This window comes from Neofelis nebulosa, chromosome 13 (assembly GCF_028018385.1).
Source record: "Neofelis nebulosa isolate mNeoNeb1 chromosome 13, mNeoNeb1.pri, whole genome shotgun sequence".
NCBI lineage: Eukaryota > Metazoa > Chordata > Mammalia > Carnivora > Felidae > Neofelis > Neofelis nebulosa.
This window is the reverse complement of record NC_080794.1, coordinates 51007277-51028361: the sequence shown is the minus strand read 5'-3', so window position 1 is coordinate 51028361 and position 21085 is coordinate 51007277. Positions and strand designations below refer to the sequence as shown.

Below are 21085 nucleotides of genomic sequence, written 5' to 3'. Positions count from 1 at the left end.
TTGTCATTTTTTTGTGTGTATTTGTGGTATATTTGTTGATTGACAACTGGGCCCATTGTTTCTTAGAAGTGTTTCACCTGAAAATACATCGAGATTATTATTTGAAGGTTTGCCAGTGGTTTCCTTCTACACCGCCTGACTTTGCAGACACCTGTGTGTGACACTCACCCGCCTTTGGTGACCGTTCACAGGTCTGCCCGGCTTCTGTATGGTTTGTCCCTTGCACATCTGGCCGTAGACCAGGAATGGGCACATGTTTGCCGACTGAATGAAAGGCCACTCACCAAGGAAGACTTTCTCATTCCTCCAACTGTAATTGATCATGTTCCTGGGGCAGCAGTAGGTTCCTTATGTTAGTATTTTCTTCAGGACAAAGCAACATGAGATTCTTAAAGTGATCGAGTTTCTTTTTCGAAAGGCAGGTGAGAAGGGCACTCTACAGTGTATTCGCCCAATCTTCCTGACACTCTGGCAGGTGGACATTACATCCCTGATGTACAGATGCAGAAACTGGCACAGAGGGGCAGCTTATCCAAGGTCGCACAACTAATACAAAGTAGAGTCCAGGGTCTATCCAGGTGGGTCCCACTCCAAGTCGCACCCTTAGCAGGCTGCAGCAGGAGCCCAGGCAGGTGCTGGGTACCACGGCTCTGAGACATGGAGGGGCCCAGACAGAAATTCCTCAGAGAGAGATACACGCACCAGATAGGGCAGGGGCGATGTGCAGGAGGAGGTGTGCTCAGTGCCAGCTCAGAACAAAGATGTAGATAAAATTCTTTACAAGTGATCTCAGCTAGACTAAATCTCGAGATAAATTAGGATGAGGGGAGGAATGTGGCAGGGGATTAGTGGGTGGGGAGGTTGGACGGCCCAGGTCACCTCTGAAAAGCCAAGCCCAGCGAGTCTTCAGCTTAGGAACTTTCTTAGACGAAAGGTCATCCTTAAGTCCAGGTCCTTCCTACACAAGGTGTGGTCGGTGGACCCGCTGCATCAGCATCACCTGGGAGCTTGCTGGGAATGCAGATTCTCAGGCCCCACCCGGAACTCCTGAAGCAGAATCTGTGTGATGGCAAGCTGTCCTGGATGATTTGTGTGCACATTCAAATGCGGGAAGTGCTGCTCTCCAGCAGACCACTGTTCGTGCTACCCAGACATGGGCCATGAACTTCTGCAGGCAAGGATTGCACTTGTGACCTCAGAGCCTGGTGCCTGGCTTTTGAAGGTGTTCGATAAGTTAAACCAATGAAGAAGTACTAATTCAAAAGCAGGAAGAGAGCAGGGACGGCTGGGTGGCTCAGTCGGTTCAGCGTCCCACCTCTTGGTTTCGGCTCAGGTCACGATCTCAGTGTCCGTGAGTTCGGGCCCCACGTCAGGCTCTGCACTGACGGTGTGGAGCCTGCTGGGGATTCTCTCTCCCTCCCTCTCTGTCTGCCCCTCCCTTGCTCATGCTCTCTCTGTCTCTCAAAATAAAAAAATAAAAAAGCAGGAAGAGAGCAGAAAGCAGTGGTAGAGAGAGGCAGACAATGACAAGAAACTGAATCTAGCTCTTGGGCTACAAACCGAGGGACAGACCAAAGCCAATTACCCATGAGCTGATTCTGGCCCATAGGAAGTATTTTGTTTGGCTCATGAAATATTTCTAAAAGCAGAAAAAAAAAAAAAACAACTTGTGGAAAACATAGATTTCTATAGAGTAAGTGTGGGTCTGCTTTCTCTGTATAAACAATTAGCAGGGGCTCAATACCAGCTCCCTCTTAGAGCTTGAGTGATCTCCATTTGGCCAGAATCCCCACCACTCCCTACTATACCTCCACCTGTTTCCTCATTTCATCTTACATGCCTGATCTCTCTATAAAGGTTTGCATCTCTGAACCCTAGTGTGGCTCATGATAAGCTCAAACCAAAGATGGCTAGCAAGTGATCACTGTATATTGGCCGAATCATTCAATACCTCCAGTTATTTGTCATGTGGGGTTGGGGTTAAGGGTGAGGTGTTCTGTCACACTGTCTGAGACCCAGGCCCGTCTCAGGCTCTCCCCAGGTCTGTGGTCCTGAGTGAGTCACACAACCCCTTAAAGTTCAGGCTCCTCATCTGTGAAATTGCCTCCATAAAAGCAGCTCTGGGGAGAGCATTTGGTATCATACCCGGCACATGGTCAGCAGTAGCTAATTAGTAGGACATTAGTCGCCGCAGCTCCAGAGAGAAATAACACACAGGTATGCAGGTACTTATTCCCTGCCTTTCTAAAATTTCAACATTAATTATGTTGATTATTAATTCGTGATTATGTTAATTATCAGTATTTCCCATATAAAGGTGAACATAATACCTAAATTGTTAAGATTCAGTGAGGCTAAGTATTTTATACCCTTGAAAATGTGTACATATCAAAAGCATGAAATAAAAACATAAACCTATGAAATATATGCACTAAAGACATTGCCCCTCTAATATAAATTATTAGGTTAAATTAATAAAATATTCAAAAATAACAGACCAAACCCTATAAAATAAAGAAAATTTTAATAATGAACACTTGAAATACTCTTTAATGTTATTCTTTTTTTTAAATTTTTTAATGTTTTTTTTTTTTATTTTTGAGAGAGAGAGAGAGCGTACGCAAGCAAGGGAGGGGCAGAGAAAGAAAGAAACACAGAATCCGAAGCAGGCTCCAGGCTGAGCTGTCAGCACAGAGCCTGATGCGGGGCTTCAACTCACCAACTATGAGATCATGACCCTGAGCCCAAGTCAGACGCTCAACCGACTGAGCCACCCAGGCGCCCCCCCTTTGACGCTATTCTTGAATCATGAGCCTGTTTTTGTGTGCATGTTTTCTAGCTGTCATGAAATTTTTCACTCCGCCCTGTGAGGAGAGTGTCCCAGGCTAAATTTCAAGCTTAACGCCCAATATTACCCTTTCAGTTCTTCATCCTCAAGCAATCCGTCTCTCACTCTATACTTTCGAGATTTTTCTTTTTATCCCCCCTTTTGTTGTTCTTAGCAGGTCCTACATCTTTTCATCGATTGGGAGCTCTGGTTTTATTTCTTCTGTTTGTTTGCTTTTAAAGTTTATTTATTTATATTGAGAGAGAGAGCCGGGAAGAGAGGGACAGAGAGAGAAAAATCCCGAGCAGGCTCCATGCTGTCAACGCAGAGCCCAACACAGGGCTTGACCTCACACCCTGGGATCATGACCTGAACTGAAACCAAGAGTTGGACGCTCAACTGACTGAGCCACCTGGGTGCTCCAGCTCTGGTTTTATTTCAAAGAAACAGTCTCTGGATTGCCTTCACTTTCTCCAGTGTTCTCCTGGGTAGGTAGAGATTCGAATGCATTAGGTTAATGGGTTGCCTGGAGCAGTTTCCAGGCTGTTGTGTTTGAACGCCACTGATTTGGAAGGTGTTTGAACCAGAACAAGGATTTATGTTGCAATAGAGGCACCTTGGTTTTCTTCCTCCCCTGTGGATGATGGAGAAATAGAAAAACATTTTCTAAACAAGTTTACCTTTACTGGATCCAAATTCTACTGTAGTATATCCCCGAGTGTAAATTATCCTGATATATATATATGTATATATATATATATATATATATATATATATATATGTGTGTGTGTGTGTGTGTGTGTGCGTGTGTGTGTATACGTGTGGATACACACACACACACACACATATATATATCTCACAAATATATATATATATATATATATATATATATATATCACAAAAATACCCATAGTTCAGCACTTTTTTTAAAGCATGTTATTCTGTTACACTATATGTTCACTAACTTGGATTTAAATTTTAAAAATTTGGGGGCACCTGAGTGGCTCAGTTGGTTGGGCATCCAACTTTGGCTCAGGTCACAATCTTGCAGTTCGTGGGTTCGAGCCTGCTTTGGATTCTCTGTCTCCCTTTCTCTCTGCTCCTCCCCTGCTCACACTCTGTCTCTCTTTCTGTCCCTCCCTCATTTGGGCTCTCTTTCTCAAAAATAAACATTTAAGAAAATCTAATTAAAAAAATTTGTTTAAAGCATGTTATTCTGGAATAACAATATTAAGAACTAGGGTTATAATCAGTTAAAAGATTCCAGATTTGGAAGTTCTTCTGAAGGTCAGTGACATCTTTCTGGGTCCCTAGGGCACAGCCCGCCCTGATGCTTTACTGAGTGCGAGGAAACAGCTGGGGAGACCAAGGCTTAGAAAGGAAGGAGATCAGGGACACCTGGGTGGCTCAGTGCTTAAGCGTCTGACTGGCTCAGGTCACAATCTCATGGTTCGTGAGTTCGAGCTCTGCAACGGGCTCTCTGCTGTCAGCACGGAGCCTGGAACCTGCTTCAGATTCTGTGCCTCCCTCTGCCCCTCCCCCCCCCCTCACACTCTGTGTCTCTCTCTCTCTCAAAAATAAATAAACATTAAGAAAATTTTAATAAGAAGAAAAGAGGGAGGTCGTCATTGTCCCCGCCCCAGTCCGTGCCCACCGGAAACCTCAGAAAGTGACTTCATTTGGAAATAGGGTCTTTGCTTATGCAATTAGTTAAGATGAGGTTCTGAGTAGTGCAGGTGCTAAGTCCAGGGACTGGTACCCTTAGAAGAAGAGGGAAATCCGGACCCACAGACACACGAGGCAGAAGGTCCCGTGCCGATGGAGGCAGAGACTGAGGTGATGCAGCTGTAGGCCAAGGAACTCCAAGGAATTCTAGGTGACGCCAGAAGCTAGTCGGCAGGCAGGGCTGGAACAGATGCCTGCCTAGAGCCTTCAGAGAGAGCACTGCCCTACCTACAACCTGATTTCAGACTTACCGCCTCCAGAGCTCGGGGAGAATACACGTCAGTTGTTTTAAGCCACCCAGTCTGTGACAGTTTGTTACAGCAGGCCTGGGAAAGCCATGCAGCTGTGGAGTCCGGAAGGAGGGAAGCTACCAGAGCCGCAGGCCCTTCTCTGCAGGACCTGTTTTCGCTGACCTTGGGAATCCAGGCCACACTCTCAGGAGCAGAAACCCAGAAGACCTGGCTCATCTTCCTCCCCTCCGGCCCGTCTCCCCGCACCCCCTCTCTGCTCTGCTCTTGCACACAGCCAGCATTGACACACCGGCCTGCAGCACCCCGCCTGGTGACATCCAGGTGCTGCCTGCTGTCCAGTGGAAAGAACAGACCTTCAGGAGTCGAAGAGACCCAGGAAGAACCAGCTTTTCTGAGCCGTGAGCACTGCCTTGAAAGTCCCCTTGTCTGCCTGAGCCTCATTGGATGGTGATAACAATGGCCGGGATGGGGTTTGGCAGGGACAGTTGGATACAGCAGTATCCATAGCAGGTGCTCAATACATGTGAGGACCGCCCTCCCTCCCAGTGTAAGAATAGTTGAGAATCTCAGCGTCATGGAGAGCCAGGCTTCTCCTGATGGGCTTGGGGCGGAACTGGAGCAGGTGGAAACAGGCCAGAAGACACCCGCCGTGGGCAGCACCTTCCTCTGGGAGGAAGAGGCCTGGAGAGCGGGGTGGGGGACACGGGCCCTCATCACAGATACGCAGGCCCTGGGCTGAGAAGGGGCGTCCAGCGCAGGGGCTCTGGTCCGGTCTCCTGTGTCTGGCACAGAGTGGCGCTCCACAAATGACTGTCAAAGGAATAATGTTGGGAGAAGGAAAGAACAATCGGCCAGATGTGTCAGAGCACTGTCCGCCAGCGGGCTGCCCCAGAGCCTGCACGGCAGGAATGTGCAGAGCAGAGATTTCTTTTCTTTGTTTTAAATTGAGAGAAGCTGATCTCCTTTGTTCTGTGAAGGGTCACTTAAGTGGCCCTCTTGGATATGCAAATGCATGACCAGTAAGCAGCCAGCATCCCAGGATCCGTTCTTAACCGGACCTTTTGTGGCTGTTGGTGGTGGGTGGTATTTTTTTAATTTTTTGAGTGGCTTGGCAAAGATTGTGCCCTTCTTTGGCACACGGCAGACGGGGGATTCTGTCGGGAGAGTTGGGAGAGGAGAAATTTGCAGACTGATTTGCACGAAGAGCCCAAGTTTTCTGGAAGGAATGAGATGGTTACACCAACACAGTGTTTTCACACTTTTTTGACAGCAAGAAATAAACATTACATCCCACCCCAGGAACCAGGCAAAGGTTTCAAAAAACGGTGCTGTTCCCACATGCAGTGCCCAATGGCATTTTGTTTTAAGTAGGCTTCATGCCCAGCATGGGACCCAACTCAGAGAGTTGAACTCACAACTCTGAAATCAAGGCCTGAGCTGAGATCAAGAATCAGACACTTAGGCAACTGAGCCACCCAGGCAGCTCTGGTATTTTTAAGTCCATGTGATTCTATCTCATTTTTTAAAGTACTGGTCAAGACCTGCTGAGTTGATTTCATGACCCCCTAATAGGTTGAGTCCATAGTCTGAAAAATACTTCTTGGTTTTGGAATTCAGATCTGTTGGGTGGACCAAGGCCTGGCTGCAGGAAGGGTTCTGAGGCTTTGGAAGGAGAGGCCTTGAGGGTAGTGAGCTCCACCCAGGACTGAGTAACTGGGGAGGTGAGGAACAGTGGTCCCGGGGAGTTAGCAGTTACTGGAACTGGCTTTGACCCAGCCATCTGAGACCTACTGGTCCCTGAAAGTTGTGTGTGTGTGTGTGTGTGTGTGTGTGTGTGTGTGTGTGTGTATGATCTGATAGAAGAGGTCTGTAGAAGCTGGAGGAGTCTCCCCAAGCAGGAGGTCATGTGCCAGAGGTCCTGTGTATCTCTGGAGAGACTTGGCAGCCCTGTCGCTCCCCATGGGGGCATTTCTCTGGTGCCAACAGCCCATCCCCACGGGGCTGTAATCTCCTTGCCACCCCTACAGCCAGCTTGGGAGGGGACTGCCCCACGCCCACCGTCCTGGGGCAGCCTGGCACCCTGTGGGAGTGACCAGGTAAGGGAATCCAGTCACACCCCAGAGGCCCTGCCTTATCTGCAGGGAGCCCTCCAGGCTGCACAGAACACTGAGGCCTGTGTGGAACACTCCGGAGGAGCTGCTGAGTGGCCCTTAAGTGGCCCTTTGGAGATGCAAAACTCTGGGACATAGGGACTCTACCCATCCCAGCATCTATTCCTGAGATGCATGGTCAATGCCAGCTTCTGCTCAGCAGCCCGATGGGCATCGGGATGGCCTGGACACTTATCCGCCAAAATGAGAAATGGGAAGCCCAGTCGTCCTGCATTTTCTCCTTCCACAACTAGGTGGCAGCAGCAAGCGCAAGTACTCCACCCCCTTCCCAAGGGCTCTGCATCCCCCTCTCCCTCCTCAGGGGTAAAATTCTCCCAGTCCAGCCCCCCCACCTGCCCAGCACCCCATCCTCTAAGAAAGGGAAAGCTGTTGGGCACTGAATATGTGTGAAATTCTTTTCTCAGTGCCCCAGTTAATCCTCACAGCCCTTCAGGACCTTCTTCCCCATTCGTGGCCCCCATTGAAGGACTGAGGGTCTTCCAAGATGTTGGAAGTTGGAAGTCAGATCAGATGGCTTTGGCATCCGTTTCAGTATGGTGGCAAAATACAAAATCGCCTGACTGCCTCTCATGGCACCTCATCTTCTGAACCCCAGGGGTTCAGCCAAACCTGTTTCCTTTTCCTGTGGCCTTGCAAACGTACTGTTCCCCAGCCTCCTCAACAGTAAGACAGGTCACATGACTGAACTCAGGACAATGGAATGCAGGTGGGAGTGCCGGTATAGGCTGCTCTCAGCCCCTAAAATCCCGAGGTCTCCCTGCCCCCTATCCCCTCTTCCGACAAGAGGAGAAGATCCAGAGGACACCGAGGTCCTAGAAGGAACCTGGGTCTCCAAATAACCATATGGAGCAGAGACCCCTCCCCCTCTGCCTCTCATGTTTCTCTGCTTGGGATGGTGACCAGCGCAAGAAAGAGTGTTCACAGGGTTAAGACACTGACATTTTGCAGTTGTTTGGTCCAGTAGCAAACACGATTAATGTGCTCCTTTTCTGATCTGCAACTTGGGGTTATCAGCACTCATTCTCAGGGTTGTTGTGTCAGTGATGCACGTTGTATGTAAATCGCCAAACCTAGGGGCTGGCACGCTGAAAACAGTCGAAGACTCACCCTCTGAGGCCCCTCCCCTGCACTGCTGATGAGGCCCCTCCCCTGCACTGTCAGCAGCAGCGAGAGCGGCAGGGATGACAGCAACAAGGAGGGCTAGTTAACCCCCAGCTGACAGTGCCTTGCCTCTGGCCAGGCAGACCAGACCCCAGGTGGGCCAGTTCATGATGGAGGGTGTCATCTTCTGTGGCATGTGTGGATGCTAGGAGCCTTCTGGGGTGCACAGGTCATGCCGATGCAAATGCTTTGTCTACTAGAAGTTTGCCTCAACTATGGAGACACACACACCATCAAGGGACGATCTGTAAGTGGGATGCTGAGCTAAGGGGATCACACACACTGGAAGTGACAGGTGAGAGTCCCACTGGAGACAGACACCTCAGTTCAAATCCTGTCTCTCCCACTTACTAGCCGTGGGACCCCAGGTAAATCACGTAGCATCTCAGTGCCTTGGTTTACCCATCAGTAAAATAGGAATGTAATAGGATTCTTGTGGAGATGGAGTTAATATATGTAGAATGCTCACGGCAGTGCTTGGCATACAGTAGGTGCTCAATATGTGTTGCTCTTCTTACCGAAGCAAGTATCCCACTTGGTGCCTCCTGGTCAAGCAGTTGAGACCATCTTCCTCCCCCAAGTGCATGGAGAGGCCTGATGCCACAGTCTGCCTTGAGGAGTAGGTGCTACAGCTGTCCAGGCCCCTGGCCAGGGAGCAGGAGCCCTCACCGCCATGGCTGTGGCCTCCTGCTCTTTCCCATGCTGCATTTCTCCTGGGGGCAGGAGAGGAAAGGAAGGCAGAAAGAGCAGGTGGGGGCAGGGGTGGGGGTGAGACTCCAGGAAAAGACAATGGGCTTTGTAAAATCCCTCTCTGGGCAGTCTGGCCAAGTTCAATGGCTTCAGGCCACATGAACAGCAAGAAAAATGTGGCCCAGGAATTTCTCCCCAACGATTCCCCTTGTCTTTCTCTGTGGGAATTTGGAGCTGCAGACACATTCCTTCCATGAAAAACGTCCACGGCAGCCGAAGACCCATTGGCCAGAGCTGGGGAACCCAGCTGGCCATGCACCTCTGGGGCCCTGCCCCCAGTGCCCCGCTCCCTGAGGAGTGGGCAGACAAATGTGCGGGACAATGGGCTCTCTCTGGCAGACTTCAGAGCCTGCTCTGTCAGGGACTGACTTCTCCCCAGCACCGCACACCCCTCTTAAGAGGGGTCCAGACAGTGTGTGCAGCTGCTCTTTCCCAGTCTGTCACGCAGAAGTGGAAGCTAGTCACCTTGGACAGAATTGCCACCTCTTAGAGATGGGAATTCACTTTTTTCTAAGCCAAGTACTTCCCAACTTAATAGGAAGCCATTTCCCAATGCTCTAAAATTCTTTTAAAACAGAGGGCTGCAAACTACATAAACCCACAGGCCAAATATGGCTTACCACCTGCTTTTGCAAATAAAGTTTTATTGAAACACAGCCACACCCATTCATTTATGTACTGTCTATGGCCAATCTCATGCTATAAGGACAGAGTTGGGTAGCTACCATGAAGGCCATATGGCATGCAAAGTTTAAATATGTTTATGATCTATCCCTTATAAGAAGTTTACTGACTCTTGGTTTAAAGTAGAATATATTACACTCACTTATTCACTTATACTCCTATGTTATTCCACAAAGGATTGGAAACGGCTTCTAATGGGAACACTTAAAATAAAATGAAGGTAACAAAATAGTAATAATTTAAAAAATTAAGGACCAACGAAAATGCAAATAAAAGTAGAAAAACAGAGGCACTTGGCTGGCTCAGTTGGTTGAGCATGCAGCTCTTGATCTTGGGGCGGTGAATTTGAGCCTCATGTTGGGGTTGGCGTTTACTTTAAAAAAAGTAGAAAAGCAAAATCAGGACACAAAAGCACAGATGTGATGCCTACTTTAGGGCCTTCATACTTGCCAAAGCCAAACTTCAAATTTTCCCTGAGCTTCCTGGCAGTGAAAGGAAAAAGAGAAATGGAAGTCTCATTAAAAGAAAGGAAAAAGCAGACCAGTCCTTATGGAATCCACAGCCTTTTCTAGCACAAAGCAGTATGGACCTGCTTCAGACGTACTTTACCTTTCCCAGAGTCATATGCTTCATTTAAAAAAAATTTTGTTTACGTTTATTCATTTTTGAGAGACAGAGAGAGACAGAGTATGAGTAGGGGAGGGGCAGAGAGAAAGGGAGACACAGAATTCAAAAGAGGCTCCAGGCTCTGATCTCTCAGCACAGAGCCTGACATGGGGTTCGAACTCACGAATCACGAGATCATGACCTCAGCCGAAGTCAGATGCCTAACCGACTCAGCCATCCAGGCGCCCCCACGTACTTCATTTTAAAAAAAAAGAAACCAGAACAATGAGTCTGCGAAGTGAATAGTAATGGCAGTGCTGTTGATGAGGGATAATATGGGAAGAGGGGTGCTACTTAACATGTTTAACCAGCTTTTTACATCCAAATCAGTTGGCTTCTGTGCACTGTGATAATAGAGCGCAAAACATATTTTGAGATACAGGGTGAGCGGTTGCCTTTCTGCTTATCCTTTCTGTAGGTCTATTTCAGAGCAAAAACGGAAATGGACCAGAGGCAGCCCCAACTTGTCACGACATCACCTCTCAGTGCCTGGCACAAAGCAGGCCCTCAAGAAATGCTTGATGTGGGGTGGGTCTAGGTTCTCGGGACCTTCGATTTCCCATGAAAAATGAGGAAATAGTACTAAAACTGTAAAGCTTTTCCAATTCCAGAATGTCTGTGAGTCCTGGTGGTGTCCATACGTGTGTGCACTCTGGATTTGGGGCAGAATCCTAACACAGATCAGAACCATGATAGGAGGAGAGGACGAGAGGAGGAGGTGGCCCAGGTGCAGACCCTCACCTCCAGGAGGCAGGGGACAGGGGGCTGGTCATGAGGAAGGTGACCTGTGGTGACCAGACTGCCCGATTCCAGGGCAGGCTCTCCCGCCCACCAGCTGTGTGACTCTGAGTGCTCACGTGGCCTGAGCAGGTGTCTACATCCTGTCCTGTAAAAGGAGTGTGCTGACATCTCACCGTCACCGGGCTGTCGTGGACAAAAAATGAGACACCAGTGCCAGAGTGAGGGAGGTTTGGGGCACGCGGTCTACAAAGTGCCTTTGTCTTCAAGAAGTCCCTCTACCAGGTACCAGGGCTGCCAGAAAGTGTCCCTGACACTAACAGATGTCCCTGACATTGCTAACAGAGCAATGAGCCTCATGTGGCTCTCCTGCCAGACGCGATGGAGCCCTCCACGGGGGGTTGTTTTTTCCATCCATGTCTCACCTACAGATACGCCTTAGATCTAGAGGGCACTGAATTCAACACCCGAGTGTGGCCCCTTCTCCCTCCAAAATATCTCCCAGAGAGTCATTAAGAGCTCAGGCTCCAAAGCAAGACAGGCTAAGTCCCAATCTGAGCTCAGACACTAATTAGCTGGGTGACCTAGTGGAAATTACTTTACCTCTCTGTGCCTCAGGGTCCTTCTCCTTAACGTGGAAATAAGGATGATACCTAACACATAGGACTGCTCTGAATTTTAATAGAATGTGAAGCAATTAGTCCGGCACGCGGTCACAGCCAGGCGGTGTTGGCTATATTAAAATTATCTATAATTCCCCATGTTTCCGTTGTTTTGCTGCATAACAAACTACCCCCAAGGCTAGTGACTTAAAACCTCTTATTTGCTCGCTATCCTACAGTATAGGCAGGGCTCAGCAGGCCCAGCTCGTCTTTGCTCTATGTGTATCACCTGGAGATCCGCTTCCGGGGCGGCCTCACTCACATGGCTGGAGGAGGAGGTTGCTGGCCTTGGGCTCGTTTCTCCGTGTGGTCTCTTTGCATTGCTAGGCTGGGCTTCCTGGAGCATCCTCAGGGCAGTCCTCAACCCGGTCACAAGGGGAAGACAACAACAGAAGTTGCCAAGCCTTCTGAGGATTTACACCCAGGACTGGCCCAGAGTCACTGTTGTCACTTGATGGTTAAAGCAGGTCATAGGGCAGTCCAGATTCGAGGGGACGGGAGCACGCAGGCATGAGAACTGAGAGGTGTGGTTCAGGGGGGCCACCCCGCTGGCACACGTCCCGCCTGCTCTCCCTCTCTCCCCTGCTGTGTTTGAGCCCTGCAGCTCTCAGGCTTCTGCCTTTTGCTTCGGAGTTTCCCCCTGCTCCTGGTCGCCCCTGCCCAGTCCCTACTTCGGCCCAGCGCCAGGCTGATCAGTCAGAATCACAGGCTGCATCATATTCCCCTACCCCAAATACCCTGCTGCACTTTCCCACCCCAGAGCCTAGGTCCTCAACACGATAGCACCACCCGTTGGGAGGACCACTCTTATGTCATCCCCTGAGGAGCTGGTCTCTTCCTCATGTCTCAATGCCCTTCTCAACAACCTTTGTTCTGTAGAGCCCTTCCTGAACCACCCCCCCCCCCCCCCAGAGCCAGGTCACTGTCCCCTGCAGACCTCCCAGGGTGTCATCTTGGCCTCCCCAGAGCTCAGGCCCTGGTATTTTGTCTTGGTATTCTCAGGTATCCATTATGTTCAGTCATTGTTTGGTACGTGGATGGATGGATGGATGGATGGATACATGGATGCATGGATGAATGAATGATCATCGTGGCCCCTCAGAGCTATACCTGGGACTAAGATGCCGTGACCCCAGTTTTGTCCTTCCCCTGAGCTGCCCAAGGCTGGACTCACACCTTGAGATGGTACCATGAGGGTACCTTGGGTACGTCTGTAGGGGGCAGCCAGCCCCCTACAGACAGGTATGAGGGCCAGGTCCTGAGTCTCCTAAGCATATCCTTGAATGGCCTGGGGCATATCTGGAACCTGGAGCCCAGGCTGCAATAAAGCCAGGATCCCAGCCGGCAGCAGCCGTCCTAGAAACAGCCCATATCCTTACTACCAAACTTCGAAATGGAATAAAGCAGTAGAAGGTGGGGGTCTGGGTGGATGAGGGTAGCCCCAGTCCCACGGAGTCTTTGTCCTCCAAATCTGGCATCCGACCCTCCTCCCAGAGCTCACTGCACTCACTTGAAACCCACTTCCTGATTCTGGCTCCGCTTCCCTATAATGTGCAGGCTGTTGGCCTTGCAGCTCAGAAAGATGTCTCAGAGCCTCCTACTATTCTGACTAGTCTTCTGGAGTGGGGTGGCTTGAGCTCATGTGGAGCCTTGTACCACTGAGTGATCCTGATGTTTTGGCTCAATTCAAAATGGTTTGAGGTCATGATCAATTCAGGGGGCAGAGCTATATTCAAGGAGCTTGATTTTTCAGGCAAATTCCATGCTTAGCATATGCTTTTCCAGTTGCTGCCCATGACTCTATGCTTAACTGAGGAAATGCCATCCATACATCCATCTGCCCACCCACCTACACATCCATCCATCCATCCATCCATCCATCCATCCATCTACCTATCCATCCATCCATCCACCCACCCACCTGTCTATCCATCCATCCATCCATCCATCCATCCATCCATCCATCCATCCATCCATCCACCTATCCATCCACCCATCTACCTATCCATCCATCCATCCACCCACCCACCTATCTATCCATCCATCCATCCATCCATCCATCCATCCATCCATCTATCCATCCTTCCAACCATCCATCCAACCATCCATTTTGTCTCTACCACTTATCACTTCACTGGGCTTGGGCAGTTTCTTCACCTCCCTGAACTTTTGTTTCTTCCTCTATAAGTTGAATGTAATGGCATCTACCTCATACGATTGTGCTGTGGTGAACTGTGATATTAACACTAGAGAATTGCCTGGCACCTGGTAGGAAGCATAGAGTGAATGTTATTTTTTCTTCCCTTTTCGAGAGTAGACATATAACTAGAAAACTATAAAAAGACAATGTATCATCAGGAACTGAAGTGTGTGAAACCAAAGGCAAGAACACTAGCAACTCTTGCCTGGCTTTCTGTCTCCTGAAACTGCCCTGGAAGTTGATATTTAAAGCCACTTTGAAAAGTCGAGTATCCAAAATATATTTGAACGGTTCAATGGGGATGCTGACCTTCTATAATAGGCTCATTTGAAATGATCCTGCTTTGCTACTTCCTCTTAGAAAGATAAACAAGTAGCCCACAATGGCCGCTGTGATGTTTTCTTTTAAATCTTGCTTTCCAAATGTAGGACTTGGCCGCTGGACAATCACCCGGGGGCTCACTCCCCGCACATGCTCTCCCTGAATGCAGGGAGCTCTAGCTTGGAATTCCTGGGGCCTCATTAAGCCTGCTGTGACTAAGTGATCTTGCCTGGTGCTAAAACTGTTTAAAATGACTTGGCAGCAGCCAGAAGTCAGGTCTCTCTGTTTTTTCTCAGTTACTCCCTCTTTGTAACCCCCCGCCTACATGTCATGAAGTGAAAACATCTTTCTTTCCGGATCTGGTGCAGGACAACCTTTCTCTCTCCCTGAAAAAGCCCCATCCTAGTCTTTCTGGAGATTAAGGAAAGGGAGGCAGAAATCTGCCTCTTTGTTAATCTCTCCTTTGAATAAGATTTAACTCCTGGGAAAACCTCTTCTCCACTCCAAGTCATTCTTTCCTCCCTTCCTCCCCCCACCCCATTTAACTCTTCTGCCCCAGGCCACAGGCAGCCTCTGCCACTGCTCTCCTGGACCACCTCTGTTTTCCCAAAACGGGATGGGGGTGGGGTGGAAGGGAGAAAATCCCAGTCAAGCCAAGGCCATCAGTGGTTCACCACAGCTCCGTTTCGGGGGCAGGAACTGATCCCAGGAACTGAAGGGCTGAGAAAGAAATTAGTATTTTATTACACATTATGTAAATATGCCTCTCTCTTTAAAAATTAGACCATCAAAATGCTAAAGTCTTTTGACACCATCTTTCAATCTGTTCTTGTCACTCACTCTCTCCCCAGAGGGAACCACTCTTTTTTTCTAGGCCCAAGCACCTAGAGCAGTGCCACGCACAGAGCCTAGCTCTCTAGCAGTGTTCTGTAGGTGTGTTTTTATGCAAGTGCTATGAATCCACAGATCTCAAACATTAGGTCCAGCTCCCTATTTTTAAAAAAAATGTTTTAAATGTTTATTTACTTTTGAGAGAGAGAGAGAGTGGGGGAGGGGCAGAGAGAGAGAGGGAGACACAGAATCTGAATTAGGCTCCAGGCTCTGAGCTGTCAGCACAGAGCCCGACGCGGGTCTCGAACCCACAAACTGGGAGATTATGACCTGAGCTGAAGTCAGATGCTTAACTGACTGAGCCACCCAGGCGCCCCTAGTTGCCTATTTTGATATAGTATTTCATTTCATGAAAATACCAGTGTATTTGATAATCCCTTTACCAATGAATATTTTGTTGGTTTCAATTTTTGGCAATTACAAACAAGGGTGCAATGAGTGGTCCTGCACAGGATTTCTTGGGCATGTGGGCAAGCATTTCTGTGGGTGCATGCTGCAAAATGGGACTGCTAGGCCCAGAGTGTTAAGCATTTTTAGTTTTGTTTTTAATTTTTAAAAAATGTTTATTTTTGAGAGACAGAGAAAGAGAGAGAGAGAACGCGCAAATGGGGAAGGGGGAGAGAGAGAGGACACAGAATCAGCCTGAAGCAGGCTCCAGGCTTTGAGCGATCAGCAAGGAGCCTGTCGTGGGGCTGGGACCCACTAACCATGAGATCATGACCTGAGCCGAAGTCGATTGCTCAACCAACCGAGCCACCCAGGTGCCCCAGCATTTTGAGTTTTCATAAACAGCTCACCTGTTACTTTCCAAAGTCATTGCACCAAAAGCACCCGTTTGCCTACATCCTCACCAATACTTGAAGATGACTGTTCACGTTTATAAGGCATTCAGCGACCTGCTGGCTGTGTTCTTTATGTATGTATAGTAAATATCTAAATATCTATTCAGGGGCGCCTGGGCGGCTCAGTCGGTTAAGCGGCCGACTTAGGCTCAGGTCACGATCTCGCGGTCCGTGAGTTCCAGCCCCGCGTCAGGCTCTGTGCTGACTGCTCAGAGCCTGGAGCCTGTTTCAGATTCTGTATCTCCCTCTCTCTCTGCCCCTCCCCCGTTCATGCTCTGTCTCTCTCTGTCTCAATAAATAAACGGTAAAAAAAAAAAAACCTATTCATAGATCCATGGATAGATTATATCAGCTCATTTAATCCTCAGAAAGGTCCAGTGGAGAGGTTCTACTATCCTCTCCGTCTATAGACCCGGGAGCTGAGCACGAAATGTTTAAGTAACTTGATACCATCAAACCTTTCATCTGCGCAAAATGACACCTAAACCGATGTCACTTCCCTCACTTTTCAGGTGAAGAAACAAGTCTCAGAAGGGAAGTGCTTTATCAAAGTCACCTGGTCCATCCCAGCCAGGTTTGGGGGTAGCCTGGGCAAGCACGCTTTTACTGCTACTGCAGTTGTAGAGTTCAGGTGAGCTGGGTAAATGAGAGCCTCCTCTGAGTGACCCGTGAGGTGACTGCTTAGAGGACGCAGCGGGAGGGAGGCGAGGCACCCTTCCTTCCCGCCCGCGCCGCGCAGAAGTCAGGCCGGCGCGCCCCCCACCCCTCGCTTGGCTCCCGGCGTGCGGAGGAGGGAGCGGGAGACGGCTCGGGCTCGCACCGCGCCCCCTGGCGGCCCCTCGCGAGCGTGCAGCCCGACGCCCCAGGAGAGTAACGGGCCGCGGGGAGGGCGCCCGAGAGGGCAGGGAGCCGGCGCGGGGCCGCCCCGGCGCGCGGAGATAAAAGCGGGCTGGCGGCTCGGCCGGCGCAATCTGCGCGTTCTCCTATTGATTAGCAGCGTCTGCCCGGAGGCCGGGATGCCCGCGGCGCGGGGCCGGGACGGAGCGTGAGAGCCGGGGAGTGGCCAGCCCGGCGGCCCCGCGCGCAGCCCCGCGCCTGGCTGGGCATAGCCCGCGGGCCAGACCTCGGCCGCGCCGGCCCGCCAGTCGGGCCGGCGGCGGGCGGCGCGGCGGGCAGCGGAGCCGAACGCCCGGCGCGGGGGCTGCCATGGGGCTGTGCTGCTGCAAGGACTGGAGGGGACACCTGCCGGCGCCCAAAGGTAACTCTTGGGCGCGCACGTGCGCCGCGGGCTGGGGACCTCCGCGCTCGGGAGCGGGGCGCGCGCCGCGGGCTCTCTCCAGCTACTGCTGGGGGGTGCCAGACCGGCTTCGGGGGCTTGTCCGTCACTTCTCCGGGGCCGCCCGCTACCTGCCTCAGCCCGGGAAAGGGTTCAGATGTGGGTGCAACTCCCCGAGAGTCCCCGAACTTCGGAGAGTGCGTCCAGGGGCTCCTCTGGCTCCGCGGAGCCCGGCTGGGGCCTGGGGTCGGGGCCCAGGGCGCGAGGGGAGCCGAGCGGAGGGGGAGCGCCCGCACTCACGGTCCGCCAAGTCCAAGGCTGGGGCGGAGGAGCCCCCGGCTCCCGGCCCCACCCCCAGGTCCTCCGCCTTGGGAGCCCGGCCCCCCGCCGGCGTTGCCTCTGCGGCTTAACCGCCTCGAGAGGGGCATCCGTTCTGCTCGCCCGCCTCTGTCACAAACTTGGACCGAGGGGCCCTGACTCAGAGTTTTACAAAAGTCGCGGCGAAACGTGCGAGGGGAGCTGCTTGTGGAATGCAGCAAGCTTGCAGAGGGCTCCACGCCGAGAAGCTGGCTGTGGAGCCGGCTGCAGCCAGAGGTCTGGCTTCCTTCGGGCAGTGGCCCTTCCGGCTTTTAACCCTTGACTGACTGAACCGATCCTGTTGATTGTCAGAAACGGTGGTGCGTCGCTTTACTGCTGCGCTTCCCAGACTCACTTTACCCTAAACCTCACCTGACCCCCTCCCCCGCCTGCCGCTCATTAAACGTGCAGATCCCCGGGCCCCACCTGAGCTGCCGGATAGGCTTTGGGGAAAGGCCTGGGAAGCTGTGTGTTTAAGGACTTCCCCAATTGACTGCCTTGAGCAGGTGAGTTGGGATGCCTTGCCTGTGAACAATGAGGTCAGTGTAGACTTTTCCAGAATGAGCCCCAGGTTACCGGTACCTTGAAAATTATATTCTGGATCCAGATGAAGGTATGACTGTGTCAAGAAGCTTGAGGGACTCTTGTCCAGGTGATAATGATGCCACCAATGTACAGGTTTGTTAAAAAAAGTTTGAGATAGCTTATAACATGTAAAATAAACATTAAAAAAAAATGAACAGGATTCACATTTAAACAGGACTGATAGAGCAAAGAGAGAAAAGAGACTAGTTGATCTAGCCATAAGATACTATCTGTGGTTGAGCCTTTCTGCAGCCAAAACCAAATAGGAATTGTGACTAGCTGCATGGTTCTCATTGCCCAGGGCAACAGTTTTCTTAGCATTTGATTTGGAAAAGAAAACAAAGCATTTTGCAGGTGGGGCTTCATGGCTGGAGGGAGGGGACTGAAAGTGAGTGAGTCTTGATGGTTCCAGTAGCCAGGACGGTGGGAGGACTCGGAAGGCAGGGTTTTGGTTTTGCTTCCTGCTGGCTGAGGGCAGGTCAGAGCAGAGCAAGAAGGATTTCACTGGGGGCTGGCAGGATTGGAGCAGCTTTGGTCCTTCCTGACCCTTCTCAGTAAACAGGGCCAGGGGTGGAGCCTGGGTCCCAGAAGCAAGGGTAGGTTTGCAGGGCATTGGTTTGCAGGTATTGGTAGGGAGGGTACATAGTCAATTAGCAGTCCTAGAAGGGGGCCAGGGGCATCTCCTGCTAGCTTTGTCTTCTGGGGCTGTGGATGCCCAGGCTACACCCGTCCAGGTGAGGAACAGGTCTGGTGTAGGAATGTTCCTCAACTAGCACCCCCACCCACCCACCCATCCCAAGGCCCAGCTGGCCCCAGCAACCTGGGAGCAGAGACCCAGTCTGAAGAGTCCACATGGTCCCGCAGCCCATGTGAGTTAGCAAAGCTGGCCGAGTCTGGAGTGAGAGCGGGTAGGGGCCACTGTGACGCCGGAACATGCATGCCCTGTCCAGAGCGGGTGGCCAGCCAGCCACTGCCAGGCAGGAAGGATTTTCTGTGGTTCAAGGAAGGCAGATATTTGGGTTTTTAAATGTAAAATCTCCACAAATGTTTAGATGTTGCCTCATTTAACAAATGTTGATGTTTGGACCATTGTTCAGAATGAGTTCTGCCTGAAACAGGGACGGGGGTGGGGGTGGGGGGGTGGGGGGTGGGGATGGTTCCTTAGGCAGATAACCTTAGAAATCATGGGTTCTTGGAAGGTTTTTCACTGCCAGACTTCTCAGAGCTTTTAACACATTGGTGCAATTGTGTACCTCCAAGTTGGGTGGATAGCAGGTACAGTTCCAAACCTGTACCCGGGGAATCTGCCTTTCACGGAGCATCTCACAGCACCCGTGTCTTTGGACACACTTTGAGAAAATGCTGCCTTAGACGTTAAACTGATGTCAGTTGTCACAGCAGGGACACGGCACATCTGTTTCCAAGGGGTGTGTTGTGTGTTTCGCCGCTGCCCCTACCTGAGTAGGAAGCTCTCTGACTTTCCAGACTAGAAATGTGTAATAGGTATTTCATTTAAGAAAAGATCGGAAGAGAGTCCATTAGTTCCTCCGTGACTTAAAATTTCCCAAGATGAGAGCTGTTGTTAATGGGTTGCGTTCTTGGCTATTTCTGAAACAAAACTTTTAGGACAGAATATTTGACTGTGTTATCCCTGTGTGAAAGTATACTTGACAAAGCAGGAAAGCTCAGGTGATCGATCCCATGAAGAGGGCAGCAGAAATCCAGCAAGTGCCAGAGACACGAGGGTGGATCTCTTCATCGCGCCTTCCTGTCACAGCCTGGCACTCCCCCCCCCCCCACCCCGCCCCAGGAGACACCTGCCCTCTCACTAGTTGCAGGGCTGCAGGTGGGCAGCATGGACCTGAGGAGGGACAGCTGCAGGTGGTTTTCGGGCATCATATGCAGTGGCCCTAATCACGCTTACTGACGCATGCAGGACAGATCACTGCAAATGGGGCATTCCTGGGTCCTGGGTGCTCTTGAAGAGGCGGAGAGGTCAGTGAGTGCGATCTGATGCGTAGAGAAGGATTACCCCTCCTCCAAGCAGGGTGCACATGTACTTGATCTGAACTCTGGGAACACTCCGATTGCATTGTTTCTAGGCAGGGTTTCCAGACGTTCCTGCCATGTGGCGCTCTATGGTGGGTCTGTTGAATGGCAAGTTTCATTTTCTTCTACTTTGCCATGTGGGCAAAGGCCAAGACTTAGAGAAAGAAGTGGTTCAGGAGCGCGGCCTTGAGGCAGCTTTCGTTCGAGGTTAGGGAGGGGCCATGAGCAGACCGGTGGGCCCCTAAGACCTCAGCCCCCAAATCACCCCTCCTGCTGGTCTCAGCGTTGGGAGCCCTCCTCTGTCTTCCAGGATCTTGCCCCCTGTCAGGTCTCCTCTCTCCCCAACACCCTCATCTTTCCTTCTGTTGGCTCCTTGTCCACCTACAAACCTGCCCAAGTTACTCATCAGAACATTTTTTAAAAACCAACCTCTTGTCCCCATGTGCACCACAAGCCCTGGCCTTGTCTCTTCTCTATCACCGGTTCTCCAGTAGGGGTTGGCCTTCCTGCCTCCACCTTCTCCTCTTATCCCTGCTATCCATGCTGGACCTGGTGAACTCTGAGCACCTGGGGGGCTGCCCCACGCCCCGCCTCTGTCCACCTCCTGGCCCACAGGGGCTGCCCCTGCCTAGCCCTCTATCTCTTTTCCGCCCTGTTCCCTTTAATGCACCAAGTTCAGCTGGGAATTCTGTTTCATCTTCAGAGCTCTGTCTATAAGTCCCAGAAATCTCATGCAGGGCCCTGATAATTGTGCTCACCTTTAAGCAATCAGCACCCTTAATCCTTTGCCCCCACACCCCTGCAGGGGCCATCTCCAGTCTGCAAATCCCGAACTCGGCCGGAGTCCTGGGCACTCACCTGCCTCTTCTCATGGTGTTCTGGCTTCCAGCCTGCCTGCTGCTTCATTTCCCATGATCAAAGGCTGACAG

At 50.9% G+C, this 21085-nt stretch overlaps 1 protein-coding gene across 8 annotated transcripts in view; it reads left to right on the top strand.

Annotated features, from left to right (window-relative positions):
- Positions 1 to 21085, top strand: part of ARHGAP22 (Rho GTPase activating protein 22) — a 175594-nt gene that overhangs the window by 90670 nt on the left and 63839 nt on the right. Inside the window, exon 1 of one of the 8 annotated variants that reach the window (XM_058696971.1) lies at positions 16778 to 17147. The exons of the other annotated variants lie outside the window; for them this stretch is intronic. Coding sequence (XP_058552954.1) covers positions 17096 to 17147 — 52 coding nt within the window. The 5' untranslated portion in view covers positions 16778 to 17095. Of the gene's footprint in view, positions 1 to 16777; positions 17148 to 21085 lie in introns of those variants that run through there. 8 annotated transcript variants of the gene reach the window in all.